The sequence below is a fragment of the Trichomonas vaginalis genome, chromosome IV, assembly GCF_026262505.1.
Source record: "Trichomonas vaginalis G3 chromosome IV, whole genome shotgun sequence".
Classification (NCBI taxonomy): Eukaryota; Parabasalia; order Trichomonadida; family Trichomonadidae; genus Trichomonas; species Trichomonas vaginalis.
The window spans coordinates 18,090,205-18,111,115 of record NC_067206.1 but is presented as its reverse complement, the minus strand read 5'-3'; the positions used below and the strand labels follow the sequence as shown (position 1 = coordinate 18,111,115).

The window sequence follows — 20,911 nt, the reverse complement described above, 5'->3', positions numbered from 1 at the left end:
TTTCTTTGTCTCAAATATTTTCTGTTGGGAATTTTCTTGTTATCAAAAAATAATTTTAATATTTGTTTATTTCATTACATACAATAAAATTTTAAAAACTCTATTTGTTCACAAGAAAATTTTTTCCTTCATATGAAGAAACATTTTGTTCTCCATTTGATGCTGAGTCTAAATCTCGATTTTTGATTTTTCTTCTTTCCAAATTTCTTTTTTCCAAATTAGAAGTTTAATTCAAATTTTCAATAGTTTATATATTTTCTCAAACCGTCTTAGATTTTCTCAATTTTTAGGGATTTTCTCTCAAAATATACAAAAATAGTAATATCAATACATGTGTCTAATATACTTTAAAACCATCGTGATAAAATTCAAAAACGAAGAGTTCTTCTCTCCAAATTTTTTTCAAAATCAAAAAAATGAGATAAAAAAGTACGTTTGGAAAATTCATTTTTAGCATTTTAGGAATTTTCTCACTTTTCTTCCAAATTAACATCCTTATCGAAAGTTATCATTATGTGTTGCATAATGTATTTTGTGAATAAATTTCAATATTCACTCATGAATCGTTCAAAAATATTAGTGTCATATGAATATTCTCTAGATATAATTGAATATATTTAACGAACTACAAGAGGAAGATGCAGTGTAAGAACTTGTGATCTTCAAACATATTGGCACATCCTCTATTTATGCGATTTTTATCTATTATTTTTAACTCATCTACAATATAATTAGCCACTCCATATTCTTGCATTTTTGTGTATTTCGTTGTGTTGATTTTCATTGATACCTACTTTCAATATTCCATATTATTTTCATATTTCGCATATTTTTAATAAGAATTTTCGACCAAACTCGTTAAAACTCAAAAGTAGGATAAACAGATTCTGTATACCAGTTTTGAATATTATTGCAATATCAAATCCGTTTTAATTAGATAAACAGTATTTGATAGATGAAATTTATTTTTCTAGTTAAAGCAAATCAATTATGCCATATGACTTTGTTCATTTTTAATGGATGGGTATTCACCCTATTCGCATATAGGATGGAACCCTGCATATCGACCTCCTAGTGGATATAACATTCCTATGATAAACGAAAAACAGCCACCTCCTCAAGAAGAACCACAAAATATCCAAGAACCAGAAATTGAAGAATCAGCAGATGGAATGGATTGGAACTTAATTGCAGAATGTTCACCGGAATCAATTGTAGAGAATAACGATATTGATAGACTCGAAGAAATTGTTAAAGCTTTTACAAAAGCAAAATTTTCAACAGCAGAATCTAAAATAATTCCAAATCCTCTAGGGATCAAATTACTTAGATTACTCCAAATATCTATTACTTATCTTTTAGATTGTCAAAAACAACTTCAGCAAGAATTGAAATCATCAGATCTTCGAGAAGATACAGCAAATGCAAAAATTAGCAAATACTCTACTATGGTAAAAGAGTTAAAAGGGAAATTAAATCAAAATGCAGAAGTTGAAAAATGCATTGTATGTGGAAAGAGGTATAAAAACATGGCATACTTAGATAGCCACATGGAAAGACGTCATAATGCACTTTTACCTGCATGGAAATCTCTAAGATGCGGAGAAATCCATGGATTAAAAGATATTATTGGAGAACTCGAAAACCTTAGGAATGTTATTGCTCAAACCAGAAGGGAAGCTGCAATTCTTAGAAAGAAGAAGACAGATGAACCAAAGGAAGTAAAACTTCCTCAAGAGCAAATTGAGTTAATTAATCAACTTAAAAACAATCAACAAGTACTTATTGAACGTACAAAACAGCGTAATACAGAACAGGATCAACTACAAGCTGAAATCAGACAGCAACTCGATGAGGCTGTGGCTGCTCTTAAGAAATCTCACGAAAAATGGCTTTCATCAACAATGGAAAAGGAACAGAAGTACAATATCATCGTAAACCAACCTCCTGTTATTACTACAAGCCAGCAGAACCTATTATCTCCTGCTTCTACCAAAGAAACTGTTGTTCAAGACTTAAATTACCTTTTGAATACCGTCAAAATACCAGAAAAAGAATCCCTACCATCAAAACAACCTCAATTGGATGAAAAGTCAATCAATGATGAAGACTTGACTGTTCAACAGATGAGCAAGAGAATGGATGAACATGCAGATTTAGTAAACACAATAGAACCACCTCCACCCAATCAAGAACCTCCTCCACGAGTTGTTTTCTTGCCTGGAGAACATATTAGAGTCAAAGCAAAGAAGTTTTTGGAAAGAGATTTCTCAATCGATGAGACCGAGAAAGACTTCAAGATGCCAAACTACAAGAAACAAGTAAACGAAGACTTAACAAAGCAATTAGAAGAGCTCAGAAGATCTCGTGCAGTACCTCAGTTATCAATACCTTACGTTAGAAAGAAGTTGACAGAAAATTCAAATGTTTACATCGCTTTATTTGACAGATTATTATTTGAAGTCAGAAGAAGTGCTCCTCTTGAAGAAGTTGACCAATCTAAGTTGTTTATCGAGAGAGATGTGAAATTCCCGATGGTTCCTCCTATTGAAGAAAATATGAAAGGAAAACCAGCGAGACAAATTGCAAAGGAAACTCCTGTGGAAAAGAATGTAGTTCCGCAGGATGTGTTGAATACTGCAAGGAAGAAATTACCTTACGAACAGAGAATCAGACCAAACAGAGCAAATTTACTTCCAGATGATTCAGATATTGAAACGATTTCAATGCCTGAAGAAGAATCTGGTCATTCTATTGGATTTACTGATGATCCATATATGTTTAATAGAAAGAAGAGGAAAGATGATTTCCTTGACGTCTCATCTTCATCGACATCGGCTTCGAAATCCAAAAATAAGGAAAAGAGCAGTGAAAAGATTGATTTTGCTTCATCATCAAGCGATGAAGATTCACAAGATAATGTTCCTGTTAAGAGACCTGTTATTGCAGCGACAACAGCAGATATGAATGACTTGAATGATCCTGTTTTAGATCTTTTGAAAGACTCTGATACAGAAATTCCTCTTCAAGAAGATACTATCAAATCTACTGTTAATACTGCAACAATTAATTTAGCAGAAACAGATAAAAACAAACCTGAAGATAATTTGTTCGGAGAAAGCGTTTCCGAAGTTGCTTCTTACTCGTCAAAAGATGATTTCTAATTATGTTTGTATAATTAAATTTTTTTAAGGATGCAATTCAGATGTTTATGCTTCAGGTGTCAAATGAGTTTTGAGAACATATTTTTGGAAAAGTAGGTCAATCTGAGACTTTAAGATTCAAATCTGCCCAAGTTGATATGGTATACTAGATACAAAATGAGCATTATGAATGTGATATTTAGATGAATAGGCTAACTTACAATTTTTTTTCTCCTCAAACACTATTTTTTGCATTATATTTTGTTATTTATTTATATATGTATATATGTATAACCAACCATTCAAATTTTTTTGGGTCCCTTTTTTCTATCAAATCATAATCCAAAAACAATTTGAAGGGTGTGATATAGCGAATATACCTCAAATTTTTCTGAGACAAAGCTCAGAAAAATTTGAGGTATATTGTTTATATATATAAATAGTTGTGACATTTTTACGGGCTTATAAATAAGCCCGTAAAAAGAATCAAGCAACTACTAAAATATATATTCACTTTTTAATTGTCGTCCCACCTTTCATAAAGTAACTAGTATTTTTTACTATTTATTTAAAAAAATTAAAAATAATAAAAAATCAAAATTTATTTATAGGAAAAAAGTGCTTTGGCGTCGCGTCGCGTCGCAATGTAAATTATTCAATTTTGAGAAGTTTACACTATTTTTTCAAAGCTTTATGGCGTCGCAAGGCCAAAATTGAATACGCCCTTGTCGCCAATGTAAAGTTTATTTTTGCCAAAGTTTACGTGGCAATTGAATAAAAAATTGTGTTTTTAATTTGTTTTTTAATTAGGGATTGAAATACGTTATCAGTGCCTCACAGCCTTTGGTTTCTTACCAAAAACGAGAAAACTTGCTCGACATTCTTTCGCATTTCGAGCAAGTTTTCTCGTTTTTGGTAAGGACTTGCCCCTTATGAGGTATATAGTAAGAATATATACCTCATAATGAGCAAGTCCCAGAGTATATAAGAATTTCCGAAAAAGTGACACCCAAAAAAGCGACACTTTCAATAGGGAGTAACACTTAAAAAGTGACAATTTAAAATTCACAATAAATAAAAATAATAAATTTTTTAGTCTATTAAATTATTCTTTTCTTTGAAATCCTCTAAAAATTCTTCGAAATGTTCTAAAATATAACCTGGAGAATTATAACAAAATTCATTAATTTCTAACATATACGTATCTAACAATTCATTTGGAATTTCAAACGATCTTAAATATGTAATTGAATTTTGTATCTTCTCATTTATTTGAGAAAGTTTTTCTTCAGTGGCACAAGTTGTTCATTCACATTACATATAAATTGTTTGTTATCATGAGCAATATTTCTTAACGCTACTAAAGGCTCAAGGAGGGGATTTATTCTTATCTCATAACCGATAAATTTATATGTTGTTTTGCCTTTTCGTTCAAGTATAAACCTGATAAACGCTATAGATATGTAAAGTTCTTTATCTTTTGCGTCAGGGAAATCTGCTATGGTAAAATGATAATCTACTCTCATTCGCGAGAGATATGTTTGGTGTAGTGCCATGCGAGGTGAAATTCACCATACACCGATTGGACTTTTTTTTTTTAAAAAAAAGATATGGTGAATATTTAATTTGTTCTATGGTATTCAAACGTCATTTCTTCCGAATTTTGATCTGATCATTTGGATAAAATTCTGCTTATTTTGCGGATTGTATAAATCTATGTATTTTTCAACATAGTAATTGATAACATCCTATAGAAATTTTGTTTCAATTTTTCAGTCATCGTGATCTTTAATATAAATAGCTCTGAATATTCATTCTGCATTGTGTTCGATTTTAATTTCGCATGGGCAGTTTTTACATTGAAAAACATTATCAGTGTGTTTTTTCTGGATGAGTTTACAATAATTGGCACCAGAAATCCTCAATATTGTGGTAAGACGAAATGATGGAAGTGAAGTGAAGTGAAAAGTGACAAATATTTGGCCGGCCAATAGACTTTAGAGTTTACATGTCAAAAATTATATTACAGGTTTTTTTTTGGAATTGGGACTCAGAACTATGGTCTGCGAGGTACATAGATAGAATCAGTACCTCACAGACTATAGTTCTCTATATGGCGCCGAAAATTTTTGATGAAATGTCGTCGCATTTCACCAAAATTTTTCGGCGTCATAGGATGAATTGGAGGGTGTGAAATACTATTACGTTCTATAGTACTCACACCCTCCAATTCCTAGCCATTTTAATAAGGAATTTATCACTTAGGATTAAATAAATTTTATAATTTCCTTCTTGACTTCAATTCAATTAATTCAACAAAGAAAACTTCTCAAATAAAAAAATTCTCTGAAATATTTTTACAACATTCTCAATTCTGTTTACCGTACTCTCAATTTGATTTATTTTCAAATTTACAAATCTTAATCCAATATGATAATTAATCAAATATTGGATTTTCTATTTTTTATAAAACTTTTTTTTGTCTTCATTCTATCTTGTATCAAATTCCAAGCGTCTTCATCGATGTATCCCACAACCACTATAACGTAGATTAAATACTTCCTTTTATGATTATTTTGTAAAAATGATTATGATTTAAATTTGTTGGGAATTTTGGTCCAAACGTGATTGATCAAATTATTACACCCACGTAGCAAATTATTTTATTAATAAATTTAAAAGAAAATATTGACATTTTGATACATTTTTAAATAATATATCAGTATTTATTATGAATTAAAGAATTTATCGATTAAAATATCTATTATCAGTAAAAATTGGAATCGATACAATAAGATTTATTTATGCAAAAACAGAGAAAGGGACAAACTATCCAGTGTCACTTTTCAAAGGAATAAAAAAATAATAAAGATGAAATAATAACATGAAATCTTATATAAATATAATTTTATCTAAATAGATAAATGAATTAAGCAGTTTACAGTTATATATATTTAATGAGAGACAATATCTAGTTCTATGGTAGAAATGACTCTTAGACTCAAATAAGTAACACAGATAGAAAGTACTCAGTATAACAATTATATATGTACACTCAAAGTTAGTCGCTGCTAAAATCTTAACCTTGCATTTCGGGAAAATCTGACAAATGGCTCTTAGACTTGGTTTTGGAAAGTTAGGAGGTTTATAATATAAAGAATCTCCACCAGTTCCGCCAACAGTTCCTTCAATGTTTTCTATAGCAACATTTGTGAAGGAATTATGTGTATGGTTCTTTTCAGCTTTACTGTCTAAAGCGGTTTGAAGGTTATTTATGTCAGATATATTATGTTTATGCTCTGCCGGCTGCATACTTTCTAAATCATATCTTAAACTCCTAATTTCTTCATTTATTTCAGGATGTATGTGTTCTTTGTCAGCTTTATTTTTTAGAGCATCTTCAACAGTTATTTTTGCCTTAACTCTTAACATAAATCTTGGTTCAACTAATACATTGTTAACAAAGAAATACGAAGCATATATTTCATCGTTATAGTCAAATGCTTCTGGAGCCTTACCTGTGTCATAACTTACAACACATCTTATATCATAACCTTCAGCACGAATGTATTTATATCTTCTTTCATTAATATCTTCAGTGCTTATTTGTTCATCTTGTGTTAAATATCCATGGTAGTCCATTATAATTTGTTCGTCTGAACTTATATAATGAACATGGTTTTTGTCTGCTTTTTCGGCTAATTTCTCTTCTATCTCATTTATTTCAAGTTCATGCCTACCACCACCTCCCGAAGAAGTATTTTTCTTCAATTCGTTTAAAACATCTATTTCACCACCTTCGGTGTCAATAATGAGACTTTGAGTTAAAATCTTTCCTGTCTTAATGGATGTTTGTAAAACTTCTTCTTCACCGTGTTTGGGGTCATGGTCGTCATCATATCTTGTGAAATCAGAGATGTTGTCATACATTAAGCATATCTGTCTCAAAAGTTCTGCTATTTGGAACTGGAACGAAAGATATACAGAACTTTCATCATCTCCTAAAGTCAAGTCTGCTTTCTTAAGTATTTCTTGAATGTATGCAATGAGGACAGAGTACCTTGGAAAATATTCGAACAATATTTCATTAGCTGTTGGTTTTGGTGGCTCTTCTGGAGTTTCTGTTATTTCAGTTCCTTCTGTAGGTTCTGTTGGAGTTTCTACGTCTCTTGACTTCAATGCTCTTGCTCTCAAAGACCTAAATGTTAGAGCACCAGGTTTTACAAAGGACTTTATGAATGTTTTAATAGTTCCTGGTAAGTTATTGTTATCATTAAGTAAGTTCTTTATACTTCCATCATGTACGTCCATAGCACTATGTAAAAAATCTATACTTTTCTTGTAGTCAGCAATAGACTGACTGTGATTTTTTAAAGATTTGTCAATACCTTTAAGCCAATCTTCATGCATGTCTGATACTGAGCCAAGAATATCATTTGCTTCCTTTAGTGTATTTTGTGCTTCTCGTAAAGTATCCAATCCCGTACGTGCATTGTTTGCTATACGTCTTACAGTATCTATTTGACTCCTTGTTTCTTGCATCCAACCAGATAAAGTTTTAATAGTATCCGAACCATTTGAAATGAAGTTCAAAGCATCTTTAACGTCATCTAACACATCTTCACCAAGTACAGCCCATATCTTTCCGATTTGGTATTCTATTCCAGATAATGCAGCTGCAGTTAAACCAGTGTCTATAACATCCCACAATCATGAACTAGCTTTCTTTCCATCTCTTCCATTTTTACCATCCAAACTATCGTCACCCTTCTCTCCTTGTTCTCCTTGAGGACCTTGAGGTCCTTGTATGCCTTGAGGACCTTGTATGCCTTGAGGACCAGCGTCTCCCTTGTCACCCTTCTCTCCTTTCAGTTCATCTTTATGTTCGTTATAATATTCTAATGTCATGAGATGCACATCATTACTGCTACCAGCAACGCCAAGAATTTGTTTCTCATTCATGACTAAATTCTTTAGGCATTTAATGTTGTCGTCAAATCGAAAGCTCTTTAACAATTCAATGAGAACATTAAGGATTTTCACTAATGAGGCATCTACTGTAGAATTTATATATTGCACCGTTCCATCATTTATAATAGGAACTTTGCTTGTTGTAATGAATGGGTCATACGTGTTAAAAGTATCGAAGTCAATGACTTTTTTAGTTTTTCCATCGTCAATGACTAAATCATTACCTTCAATGGTTAAAGTTGAGTTTTCGTTAACTAGTTCATGTGCTCTTCTTGCTTCATTTGTTTCATACGCATATGCAGCAATAGTCATATTTTAATGAGAATAAAATGTTGTTCTATTTGCAAAGTACAGCCCCAAACGAATACGGGACAGTAAAGCTACAAACAAACTTAGGTCTTCAGAATGAAGCACTTGCTTTCAGAGTTGTTGACTTCAATACTATCGCAACTTTTGTCATAACAGATGAAACAGATTTCATAGAGATTGAAATAGATGGTGTAAGAAGTGTTATAACATTTCCTAACCGAGCCGAGTACAGAATAGATAAAATTGCTGGAGTCATAGATACTCTCATAAATGAAGAAACTATTGACAACATAGATGTCGAACTCTCTTCTGAGGGAACATTGAAGTTCAGCAGCGAGAAAGAGTTCAAGATAACACGAATGAGTCAAAGAGTTCAACTTCTTATAGGAGCATATCATATGCAACTGCCTTTGAAAAGTGTTAGTGGTGTTATTGAGATGAAATCTGTTCCATACGTATGTTATGGCAATTGTTTATACATTGAGTCAAAAATAGCTAATGTCACAGACATTTCAGGAGTTAATAGTAAAGGTTCAGTAGAGTATAAATCTTTCTGTTATGCAGTCAATTCAATGTTCATTCCAAACGTTCCTGTCATAGCAACTCATTTAGGAAAATGGGTTCGCATTAGTTCTCATAATTTGAAAGACATGCAATTCAGACTCGTTGACTTTCAAGGAGAGCCTGTAGTACTGAAGGCACCAGTGCGAATGACTGTTGAAGTAGACTTTTTAGATAATATTAAATGCAACAGCTTACAAGAGAACTCAGAGCTAAAAATATAAAGTATGAATGTTATGTATTAGGTCATGAACTTTGGTTGTTGCTGTTTGATGAAACAAATGAGTTAGTTATGTCAGTCAAGAGAACAGAAAAATATTGTGTTAGTGAGAACTGCACCAAGTCAATAAGATTAGGTTTGTATTATGAAGATGAGTTCGATACTGTTGAAGAAGTGTTGGACAGATACTATAAGTTGTTAACTTGAAATTTTTTTGACTGACTGACTGCTTTAATTTACTAAAACATATTTCAAACAAAGCTTATAGTCAGTAGATAGTTTTGTATACTCGTTCGAATATCTATACTTAAACTCAACTCCTGGAGTACCTGGCGTTTCAATGATGCGGATGTTACCTATTTTCATGAATATTGGTGTTTGACCACAGCATTCGATTTCAGGGTCGAGATAGTCAATGACACATTGTTTTCCTGTTATTCGTGATATAACATTTTCAAGGTCCTCCTTTGTTAGAATTATTTGGTTCTTGCTTATAAGATTTGTCAAAAGTTTCTTATTGTCTTTGAGTAAGATAGTTTGATATAACTGAAGAAGGTAATGGTCTACGTTATCTGAAGGATTTGTTTGAACATTTGTGTAAGGGTTGTCGTTGGCTTCTCTTGAAAGAACTTGGTCTAATGGTGGATACTCTAACTTAACATCTGATGTAGCGTTAGCGTTTGAAGCTGTGTTTAAATTCACCGACTTAAGTTCTGGCTCCTTTTCTTTCAAACATTCTGAACTATAGTTCTTTATGACAATATTGTTTGTTGTTCGTGAGTCAACATTTGATGTTGGTTCAATTGGAACATTTACGGCACCAGCTAAGATGGATTTGCTTCTCATTTCATATAGAATAAAAACCTTTTATATGTATGAAATGAACAATATACTCGACAAGGGTTTGAATGTAAAGCTAACGAATGAAAATATTGTTGAATTCACTGAGACAGGAGCTGTGTATAAAGATGTAGAACTACTGAACAAAAGAGCAAAGGGAAGATGCAGGAATATGAACAAAGGGTGGAAGCCTATAAAAATTTATGTCAATGATGGCTCAGGAGGTTCAAACATAAAGTATGCAGAAAGTTATAGAGTTTATGCACTCAAAGGTGAAAAGCCTTCATTTAAGAACAGCTATTCTAACACATATCCTCAAAAGTTAACGGATGGAGAAGTGGATGATATGAATGACAGCAAAAATATTAACAGAAATGGCGACAGAGATGCATGGAATTTGTTTACCATCAGTCAATTGAAGGTTAAACTTTAAAACAATGTTGGTCGTTCCCATGGAATATTTTTGACTTTAATGGTATTAGTCATGATATGAATCTCGAGGTATGAACGAGGAGAGATGAGAGACTTATATGCTTCCCAAATTTCTTCAAAAGGTAATGTTATACATGACTGTTTCCAAATGAGTTCAATGTCATAGCGTGAGAAACCTTGAAAGATAACGAAGTCAGTTATGAGATGTTTTATGTTTAAAGCTAAAAACCTCCATGTTTGCATAAGTATTGCTACAGTTAAGTGGTAATGTCTGACTTTAGTTATGATGTTCGCTAATGGTGAGTCAGGCTTTGAAACTAAACCTTTTCCGGCGAAGTCGTCACAAACGAGCAGAATGTTTGAAGGATACTTTTTGAAGGGGTATTTTGAAAGTTTTGATAGAATGTAGTTTGTCAGTCGTTTCATATCGTAAACTCCTGAGTACTGACGTAAGTGGTGTTTGTCAATAATTCTTTCCATCTCTTCTGAAGTCTTTTGCATTCCTGACTGTATGAACTCTACGATGGCATAATATTTTCTCTTACGTCGAATGTAACGTTGAAGAAATTCAATGAGTTTACTGTCTGGAACTTTAACGACAGAGGCTTGAACTTTTGACATAAATGTTTTCGCTGTTGAGTCCATAGAGTCTGAAGTTGCGGATATAATGATTTGGTCATAGTAAGAGTCGTTTCCTAAACGCTCTGTTATGAGTATATGACGAATAAGATTAAATGTCTTACCTGAGCCCATCTTTCCACAATAGAAATAAACACCATTTGAACAGAACTCATAGTCCTTACTGAAAGGAAGAATGAGAGAAGAGTTAAGTTTGTCTGTAGTTTCATTCATGTCTTCATCTACGTCATGTATTAAATGCTTCATTTTATCTCCATTAAAAATGCAAGTCAGAAATATTCAGAACATAGCACCGAGTCTAACTGACAAGAGTATAAAGATATACTATGAACATGTTATGATGAAACCAACCAAAATTCAAGAAAGTCAGTATACTTATGAATATCCAAGACACTGGGTAGAGTATGTAGGAGGTGAGAAAGCTATTGAAATCAGACAGGTTCGAAGTATTCCAGCAGGAAGGACAATATTATTGAAGAACTTTAATGTTTTGAGATATAATGATGAAACAAAGAAGCAAGATAGTTTCCCTGTTGCTGTGTATGTGAACTTAGATACAGGAGATGACATGAAAGTTTTTAATACAAAGCTTCAAACGGTAGTGAGAGAACAACTGACTGCGGAAGGGCATCCATTACCTTCAGAAGAAACATTGCAAAACGTTCCCACTTTTTGAGAGGGACGTTTTGCAAAATAATTTTATAAACAGATCTGGAAAGTTTCATTTCAGTTTGATAATATATCTAACACCTATATAGGAGTGTCTTGCTGATTTGACCTGAAAGAGCAAAAGTTAGTTTTTTGATTTGAAAAAAGCAGGGTTTTCATTCTGGGACTCCGAGCGAAGCGAAGGAATCCCAGAATGAAAAGCCTGCAATATAATTTTGTTATGGACACAATGTAGATACATAATATAATATCATGTATAGATCTATCATCTTCCAATAATCTTCTATGGATGAAAGAAAAAATTTTGCAAAACGTCCCTCTCAAAAAGTGGGGACGTTTTGCACACTCTCTCTTCAGAAGTTAGCATAGCATATAATTTTGAAACAAATGCAATAGATTTTAAAGTCGTCTCTGCAAAGAAGTCAGGATTTACATTTAATGAAGCAGATGTATATTCGAATGAAAACTTCAAAGCTATTGCATGGTTAGATAATGACGATTGCTTTAAGAAAATCTTTAAATTCAGTGACTCAAAGATGTCAATAGATGACCTTCGTGGAATGTTACCATCGACGTTTACAGTAGAAGGTTCAGCAGGATTGCTTACAAGATTGTCAATTGGTGGCATTTGGTCTCGTGAAAACATTGTTATAAAATCCAGTATAAGTGAATTTGCTGAAGAATCTATATTATGTCTTTCAAACTATATGTATTCGCCGCCGAAGCATTATAGTATAACAAACTTTGTCAGTAAGTTTAACATAAGACTTGTCGAACCTTCTTCAATGAAAGATGTTGTGCTACCCAAAGACGGAAAGGATGGACTCATTATTGAGATGATTTTAATAGCATATTAAATGAGTTTGCTCTTGAAAGTCATTCATGATGAAATAACTGTTGTAGAAGATGTTAGCAATTGTTCAGACATTTTGAAGCGAATAGATGAGGTAAGAAAGAAGTTAGATAGACCGCAAAGCGGTGAGGGTGAAGCCCGTGAGAATGTTTATGTTTCATTGACTTTCTCCAGTAATGAGAACTTTTATGAGATAATATTGAAGAGAGATGATTTTAATATGGTGTAAATGGTAGCTTGGGCAGCTTTAGGCGCAATGGGAACAAAAGCATTAGCATTTGGAGCAAAAGCACTTGGAGCTTATGACGTAGTAAATAAAATGAGTGGAGGAAGAGTTTCGAAGACATTAGATGCAAATAAAGGGAAGATTGGAGGCTGGGTTGCAAAGAAGTTAAGATTAAATAAAATAGGGCTCATAAATAAAGCATCCAATTTGGTTGCGACTGAGTCAGAAAATGCTTTAGGAAAGGACGATGAGTTTGCAAAACACGCAAAAGACTTTAATGACCAGATGAAAGGTGAAACAATGCATTTAAATAGATTCGATGGAACTAAAGAAAATGTTTCTTCTCCACAACTTCCAGCGGTTTATCCATACGGACCTTATGGAATGTATGGAAACCCTTATGAACGACCATTTGACCCATTGACTGGTGGAAGTAATTGGTATCATTACGGACGAAGAAGAAAGACAGTCAAGTTGGAGACAGATGTTAAGAAAGCAACTAAAAAGAAACCAAGGAAGAAAGTTATAAAACAATGAAGAGGAGTAAACTTCAAAATTATTTTTGTCGTGTATGAAATATTTTTGTAGAACAGTCACTGACTGATTGACTGACTGACTGTTCTAATGGCTGATTTTTTATAAATTTTTAAAGTTTATTTTTTAAATAATTTTTTATTTTATTTTGGATGTAATGACGAAAACTATTGAGATAACAAACTACAACGATCATGAGTTCAAGAACTTGTTCTTCGTTCCTCGTGAAAATACATTCTATCAGATACGAGGGAGAAAGGGTAAAGTTAGTTTGAGCGTTTATGACAACAAACATAATGGGAGATATATAAAAGCAATAGATACAAACGGTAAGCGTGTTTCATTAGCTTTGTCAAAACTTACATACATTCATTTTGACAGTGACTTTGACTCTGACGATTGGAGTGACAGCAAGGATACTGAAGAATATGAACTATTGTGTGAAGCACAGCAATGGGAAGCGCTGCAATACTTTTGTAAATGAGAACATTAGTGGGAACGTTTATTTTTTCATTAGTGAAGTCGTTAGCGAAAACGTTAGTGAGGTGAAGTGGTTGGCGGCTTTGTAAATGTTTAAGGTTAAGTTAGTGTTTGTGTTGTAAAATATACGTTAGCGGTTTTGTAAAGTGTCAAACCGTTATCTTGGGTGGGGTGGAGCGTAGTGCCACCATACCCAAGATAGGGATACTAACTGCAATTCCGAATAATTTAACATTCGGCTAAAATTTCTCCCATTATTAAGGAAAATGAAATGATAAGAGGTATATATGGTCACTATATACCTCTTGCCCTTTTATTTTCATTTGGACATTAACAAACTTGGTTTTTGGAAGTGCTCCATAATAAGAATGCATTACTTCTTTTATTTTTGGAACTATAACAAAAGGATAAAATATTGCAATCTGGCTCACTTTAATTATGATTACTGTAGTAATTTTTTGTGGTCGTCCTGGAAGTTTAGGTTCCCATAATGCATGATTGTAAATATAACCATCAATGACTTTTTTATTGTTTCCCATCTGCCACCTAGTTCCAATCTGATAATTGTTATAGGTAATTCAAAAAAAACTTTTAAGTATATAACCCTCTTCGAATAGGAATCTAGAATATTTGATATCCTTACATCGCGCAAAGCATAACTTTGCATTGCTTAAAGTTTGCTTTTCATTTTTATTATTGTAAATTTTGTAAACTACACAATTTTTATTATGTAATTTGTTTTGAGAACTTAGCTTTCTACTTGGCGGCCTCGTACCAATAGCTGGTACAAAGTCAAAATGGTTAGTTTTTAATCAATTGTAAATTCCAAAGGGGTTATTTACATGAAACTTTACTTTGAATTTCCAATTACATTTCTTCAGTTAGAACAGGAGAGTAACAAAGTTGCGCAAAAATCTGACACCCATTTTGTAAAGTATTTTTTCTGACAGGGAAATTCCCTCATACGTTTAAACTATTTTTAGATTTTATATTTTATGTAGGGATTATTTTATTGATTTTATTTAGATAAAAAATAAAGTATAGAAACATATTATTTCGCTTAAGTGTCGACATATTAAGATCTCCGCCCATCGCTACTCCACTTCTATCATATAGAAGTGGAGCAAAATTACAAATATTGTAAGAGTTCATAGTTTTAATCATAAATTTGCAAATTTATTAACAAAATTAATAAAAAAGTACTTCCGCCCGTCGCTACTCCACTTCTATCATATAGAGTGGAGCAAAAATCGAATTTAACCATCACTGTCTCTAACCTATGTCCTGTTTTTTTTACTCTTTTTTCGGGGGGACTATAGTTCTCCCCCCTTATTTACAGGTCCGTTGCCCTTTTTTAGGGTCTTTTTCCCCTTTTTATTACAGGTCCTAGGCCCTATTAGGGTCTCTTGCCCCTTTAAAACTTTTTTCCCAGGACAAAAAAAATGATCATTATATATATTTATTGTTATATTTTGTTACACTTCTTTATTGTTACCTCTTTATTAAATCTTGTTGTTATTTAATATAGCATTATTTTTATTTTAGAAGCAATTTTTATCACTTTAAGAGTTCAATGTACAAAAGTTGAAATGTTGAATTTATTTATTAGATAAATTTCTGAAAATTAATAGTTGATTCAATAAGGATTTTCCATATAATTTATTGTTTGAGTTATATTAGACCTCATTTTGAACTTTATGATAAAGATACATTTCGAATCTCAAAATGATACAGACGAAAATGATTTATAATTGGATATGTTTTTACACATGACTATCTGAGTTCATTCTTAGATTAGCAAGAAGTTTTCATTAACAGTTTTTGAGCATTGAAATTTAACAATTTAACATAAGAGTTTTCTGGTAGGAAATCGATTATTTTTAAGTACATATTTGACTGTTAAAGTATAACTTTGAATTAACAACTTTGATTTTTAATTCAAAATATCTTCAAACATTTTTCAGGATAATCTAAATATGTATTGGTGAAAATATTATTCTCATCCTATACAAACATATCAATGTATGCTTTTAAATTATCATCCAACATAGCTGGACTTATAGGCGTTTAAATACACCCTTAATTCACGACAATTTAAGGTTAAAAGTGGGGGTACCTTTTAGTGAGGGTATTTTATATATAATCCTTAGAGAAAAAAGATTATATATACAACTGTAATCTGTTAAAGGATGACTATGACGATAGCCCTACTACTGTAACCTCTTTTCTTGAAAAACACAATTTTATTCAAAAAATTCTTCAATCGATTTTAAAAACATTGTATAATTACATATCACAACATTATAATATCGATTCAACTTTAAAAATATTCTCACTTCTTTTCAATCGTAAATTTTTTTTCAGAGTCAAATCATCTAAACCAATTTTTCATAAAAATATATAAACCATATCATCACCAACTAAAAAAACTAACTGTATTCTAGAGTTCACTTAATATTAAGTTTTTACATATGTTTTAATGTTTTATGCTTTAGAATTGAATTTTCCAAATAATGCAATTATGGGTCAAAGTGATATATATATATGGGGTATATGTACTGATATATTGTATATGTCATAGGTCAATATACATTCTATTCATAGTTGCGACCAAAGTTCCTCTCAATTTATAGGCTAATTTGGTTCGGACCTAGCATAAAAGTGCTAAAATTAACTCTTTCCTTTCTTTGTTCATCACTGAATTCGATTGTTTTTGGAATCTGACTGTAATTAAATACGTATTCATCCAAGATTTCAAGAATTAAAGTTTCATTAACATTGATTTGATCAAATCCTTGTAAAGTCTCCTGAATTGCTGCAGCTGAGAAGAAAGGATAAAATACTGATATATGGCAAATTCTGTATTAAAAATAGTCTGTCATTTTTATCGGTCTACTTGGGGTTTCTGGTTTCAAAATTGATTGTTTTTCAATGTATGCGTCAATTATCTTCTTTATTGTTTCGATTCTTCCACCAAGTTCTAACTGAGTAGGTAACAAAAGTGCGTTATGTAAATTTTTGTAAAGTGTCAAAAATCTATATTTGACTTTGTGAAGTAAAAAAGCATTAAAACATATTTTTCTTTTGAAATATACATTTTAATTAACTAATTCTTGCGGATTTTTGCATATAAACCACTATATTTGTTACTTTCATCTTATAAATTAATAAATATTGGTCTTAAAAATTGAAAATATGTTAATATATTTGAATTTATGAAAAATTCAATAAAATATGCTAAAATGATTTTTTCATATTTTTAAAATTAATAAAATAAAATATAATTAGATTCTGAGTAAATTCAAAATAATATCAAACTTTAATTCAATTTGGAAAAAGAAAACGGCATCATTTTTTAATATGCAAGCAATCCCATGGTTGGAGCTAGCTAAGATCGGCATCAGAGAAGAACTCAAAGTGAATCTTCCTTAAAGACGGAGAACAGTAAAAGGTTCAGATGATTTAGTAAAATATAAATGCCCTATCAAAGGTTGTCCAGCACATATTATGGTACAGATGCTTGAAGGTGATCTTTATTACATCATAGAGATAGAGAGTGAACACCATCACATACCAGGATCAGAAGAAACATGCTGTCATTACTCATCCAGCTGGTACAGAGAGTACATGAAGAGATACTTAAGTCAAGGAGGAGCTACTTTCAAAGCACAATTGTGCTGCTTCAGAGAGCTTGAAATTCCAGCAGATGATTCACGTGTTTCAACTCTCTTCTGCCAAACACCAGAAGCAATAAAGATGATGGCTACAAGACACAACGAGATCAAAGCATCAAGACTTTCTCAGGATTCATTCGATAGTTTGGCCGCTATACAAGCAACTTATGATGATGTCTGTCCTGATGATCTTTTCATTTTTGAATACAGTCCAGATCGTTCAGAGCTTATGTTCATTTACGCACCTTTTGAAGGAAAAGGTTTGGGTCCGAACCAAAGTAGCCTATAAATTGAGAGGAACTTTGGTCGCAACTATGAATAGAATGTATATTGACCTATGACATATACAATATATCAGTACATATACCCCACATATATATATATCAGTTTGACCCATAATTGGATTATTGATAAAATAATTATTTTTAAAATCACATTAAATTTCAATATTCTTTTCTACAATGAAATAACTCTTTATATAGGTATATATAGCAGTAACAGATTGTATCAATATGTATTATAGTAGTGCATTAAATTTTTGGTCACATCAAAAAAATGTGTCCAAATGTGTTAAATCGGTTAGAAAGCATTATATTGATATATACATATGATATCCATACGTTGATAGCATATAGATATATTGTATATTGAGATATTTGAGAAAAGATTAATGATGTGTTAAAAATTGGTGTGTTTTAGAATATTAGCGTATTGATATTAAATTTATTAGTGGTATTGATATCAAATGTATATGAATGAGTTAAGTATAGAGATATTTTTCGGAATCTCCAAGATATTCGCATCAAAAAAAGTTTCGTTAATTTTGATAAATGTATATGTGTGTTATTTGTTATATTATATAGATGCATGTTATGTGTATTAGAATGAGTGCTATTGAGTATTCACTGAGATATTAGCACATCAAAGGTGAAAAAAGTGACGTTTTTCCGAGCAAACCTTGATGCTACAAATTCTATGGTTATCAGCTCTATTCTTAATTTTGCATAATAGATAAATATATAACTATTCGTAATATTATGTGGTATATTCAGATAGGCTCAATATTAACTATCAAAAAATTCCGTACGTGGAGCACATCAAAAGCATTCAATTTTTATTATATCTTATGAGGGTGATGTGTTATAAGCTTATAATATATATGAGTAATATCTATATATATGTCCAAATATGTGATAAAAGATTGAGGCTTGTTGAGTTAGTTTTGAGGTGTGATTAAAATGCAATCAGCACGTTACACATAAGCTTATATAATCTGAGTGTATTTTGAATATATTGAGTAAAGTATTTTATTTTGTGATGTGTATTATGAGTTTGAGTTATTTTTTGAGAAAATATAATTTATATCGAAAAAAAAGTTTGTCTGTTTGTACTCATTTTGTTATAGATATCTTATATTAATATATGCTTTTTATTTATATAATAAAAGTTGCGTGTTTACTATTTATTTTTTGAGATTCTATGATAAAAAAGGCGACATTTTCCTGAGGGAATTTTGATCGAGCGAATTTTGTGTGTGAGTGTGATGAGATTGAGATCACAGTTGAATATAATATATCACTATATATAATAGTATGCTATCATATGCTATAAGTGTGTAGGCTTAATATCCACAGAGATATAAATGCGTTTTTGTGATGAAAAAAGACGATTATCGGGGGTCAAAAAACGATTATTGTGAGTTATGTGAGTGAGCTATATATATGAAGTATATGTATGAAATATAGGAAACATTATATAGTATAACATATTATATAGCGCCGTTCCGGACAACACCACCTGGTGCTGTGGAACGTGCACAACAAAAAAGTACAAAGGAATTATTTAAGACCGATATAAATGGTCCTACCCCCACATTTTCATATATAAGGATTCATTTTATATTATTTGTTTAGAGTTCTGCACAAATTTCGCATAATATCATGAGATTCGTTCAAACTCAGATTTCGCTAATTCATATATAGGATGATTACATATGTTATATATTATCATATTACACAACTTAAATTGATATTAAAATATTATTCACTGAGTTATTATTTAAAAAACGTTATTTTTATGTGACGAAATTTTCAACGGAGCAAAATCCTATATATCACATCTATATCAAAGATCACACTTGTATATGTTTGTACACTTCCTTATATATATATAATTCATAGCACATATCTTTCAAATACACTTACCCATTGAGTTATTAATGAAAATCTCATCCCATGCGCATCATTTTTCCATTATATTTTCCCTAAAATGCGGTGTAAACTACACAATTCCCCGCTTGGGACGGAAAGAATTGTGTAGCCTCACACACTTATCATATACAATTTGTTATTGTATAAAACGAAAAAGCAAACTAATCCTAATATATCTATCATGTAATCTAAGATTTGACACTTAATATTTGATATCGAGATTTGAGATATCTTAAACAATTTTTGATTTTGTAATAGAATACTTTATTAAATACTTTACTAATTATAATCATCATATAAATATTCGGAATATTCAATTCTATAGCTTAAAAATTTAAATCAAATGTAAAAACATAATATCGCGGGGATACTAGAATGCACCAAGTTTTCTTAGTTGATAATTATATTGTTTATAGAATTTTTATGAAATTTTTGTTTAAAAAATTTGAATCAGAAAAAAAATTCGGGATTGAATGAGTCTTTGAATGGTTTTGTACTATATTGGTAGTATATTAATAGAATAAGGAATTAGATAATGATATTTAAAATTAATTGAAGAATTATTTTAAAAAAGTGTGTTTTTCGAGAAAAGAGGTTACAGTAGTAGGGCTATCGTCATAGCCATACTACTCTAACTTCTTTTCTCGAATTTTGTTTTTCAAATTACATTCTTTTTTAAAAATTATTATATTTCTATTAACACAATCGGATAAAATCATATAAACCCAATACTATTTAGATTTATCGACTCAGAAAATCTTAAAATTCTTATTTTATCTCTCAAATCGTCATTTTTATAATCATTTTTTGATTTTCAAATTTTTTTGGAATTTGATTTCATGGATTTTCTCATAATTTGTGATAATAGTGATAATTTAGTATGGCATTCCAAACGGGAACCGCGGTTGGTTACCATGGATTTCCGTCACCGGTGACATTTTAAAGATTTTTTAAGGCTTATAAAAATATGCTTTGTAAATCATTTTTTGTAAATCGGCAAAAATTTGGTAATTTTCTTCAACTAATAAATCTGCGAATAGCATTTATAATACAAGAACAATCTTTTAAAATGCGTTTGATTCATTTTTGTATAATTTCATATAGGCACATATATTCTTCCGGGACTTTCCGTGATTTTACCGTAAAATCA

General features: G+C 31.2%; 10 protein-coding genes across 10 annotated transcripts, besides 8 other annotated features; 7 read left to right on the top strand and 3 right to left on the bottom strand.

Moving 5' to 3' along the window:
* Positions 1 to 1,016: 1,016 nt before the first annotated feature.
* On the top strand, positions 1,017 to 3,674 carry TVAGG3_0118810 (zinc finger, C2H2-type family protein; the record flags this gene model as incomplete). The annotated part of the gene is made up of 1 exon (XM_001309314.1): positions 1,017 to 3,164. One exon carries the CDS (start codon positions 1,017 to 1,019, stop codon positions 3,162 to 3,164), a length of 2,148 nt encoding a protein of 715 aa, XP_001309315.1.
* Positions 3,675 to 3,766: 92 nt separating this feature from the next.
* Positions 3,767 to 3,844: a mobile genetic element.
* Positions 3,767 to 3,844: a terminal%2Cinverted (terminal inverted repeat of MuDR-1/Phantom-1 transposon ID:TVAGG3_0118800).
* Positions 3,845 to 4,121: 277 nt separating this feature from the next.
* Positions 4,122 to 4,151: a terminal%2Cinverted (terminal inverted repeat of MuDR-2/MuDR-2B_TvMULE3 transposon ID:TVAGG3_0118790).
* Positions 4,122 to 4,435: a mobile genetic element.
* Positions 4,436 to 5,958: 1,523 nt separating this feature from the next.
* Positions 5,959 to 6,272: a mobile genetic element.
* Positions 6,270 to 12,638: a mobile genetic element.
* Positions 7,854 to 8,426, bottom strand: TVAGG3_0118770 (organellar and viral DNA polymerase type B; the record flags this gene model as incomplete). The annotated part of the gene is made up of 1 exon (XM_051223450.1): positions 7,854 to 8,426. The coding sequence occupies one exon, from the start codon at positions 8,424 to 8,426 to the stop codon at positions 7,854 to 7,856; it is 573 nt and encodes a 190-aa protein (XP_051108436.1).
* TVAGG3_0118760 (uncharacterized protein) lies at positions 8,444 to 9,208 on the top strand (the record flags this gene model as incomplete). The annotated part of the gene is made up of 1 exon (XM_051223449.1): positions 8,444 to 9,208. The coding sequence occupies one exon, from the start codon at positions 8,444 to 8,446 to the stop codon at positions 9,206 to 9,208; it is 765 nt and encodes a 254-aa protein (XP_051108435.1).
* On the bottom strand, positions 9,436 to 10,050 carry TVAGG3_0118750 (uncharacterized protein; the record flags this gene model as incomplete). Its single annotated transcript, XM_051223448.1, has 1 exon — positions 9,436 to 10,050. The coding sequence occupies one exon, from the start codon at positions 10,048 to 10,050 to the stop codon at positions 9,436 to 9,438; it is 615 nt and encodes a 204-aa protein (XP_051108434.1).
* On the top strand, positions 10,076 to 10,477 carry TVAGG3_0118740 (uncharacterized protein; the record flags this gene model as incomplete). The annotated part of the gene is made up of 1 exon (XM_001309313.1): positions 10,076 to 10,477. One exon carries the CDS (start codon positions 10,076 to 10,078, stop codon positions 10,475 to 10,477), a length of 402 nt encoding a protein of 133 aa, XP_001309314.1.
* TVAGG3_0118730 (protein of unknown function, DUF4106 family) lies at positions 10,474 to 11,328 on the bottom strand (the record flags this gene model as incomplete). The annotated part of the gene is made up of 1 exon (XM_051223447.1): positions 10,474 to 11,328. The coding sequence occupies one exon, from the start codon at positions 11,326 to 11,328 to the stop codon at positions 10,474 to 10,476; it is 855 nt and encodes a 284-aa protein (XP_051108433.1).
* TVAGG3_0118720 (uncharacterized protein) lies at positions 11,378 to 11,791 on the top strand (the record flags this gene model as incomplete). The annotated part of the gene is made up of 1 exon (XM_001309312.1): positions 11,378 to 11,791. One exon carries the CDS (start codon positions 11,378 to 11,380, stop codon positions 11,789 to 11,791), a length of 414 nt encoding a protein of 137 aa, XP_001309313.1.
* On the top strand, positions 12,321 to 12,641 carry TVAGG3_0118710 (uncharacterized protein; the record flags this gene model as incomplete). The annotated part of the gene is made up of 1 exon (XM_001289031.1): positions 12,321 to 12,641. The coding sequence occupies one exon, from the start codon at positions 12,321 to 12,323 to the stop codon at positions 12,639 to 12,641; it is 321 nt and encodes a 106-aa protein (XP_001289032.1).
* A 225-nt stretch (positions 12,642 to 12,866) lies between these two features.
* On the top strand, positions 12,867 to 13,400 carry TVAGG3_0118690 (protein of unknown function, DUF4107 family; the record flags this gene model as incomplete). Its single annotated transcript, XM_001309310.2, has 1 exon — positions 12,867 to 13,400. The coding sequence occupies one exon, from the start codon at positions 12,867 to 12,869 to the stop codon at positions 13,398 to 13,400; it is 534 nt and encodes a 177-aa protein (XP_001309311.2).
* Positions 13,401 to 14,097: 697 nt separating this feature from the next.
* Positions 14,098 to 14,220: a mobile genetic element.
* A 3,106-nt stretch (positions 14,221 to 17,326) lies between these two features.
* Positions 17,327 to 17,978, top strand: TVAGG3_0118670 (MULE transposase domain-containing protein; the record flags this gene model as incomplete). Its single annotated transcript, XM_001309309.2, has 1 exon — positions 17,385 to 17,840. One exon carries the CDS (start codon positions 17,385 to 17,387, stop codon positions 17,838 to 17,840), a length of 456 nt encoding a protein of 151 aa, XP_001309310.1.
* A 2,662-nt stretch (positions 17,979 to 20,640) lies between these two features.
* Positions 20,641 to 20,911: part of a mobile genetic element that runs on past the window's edge.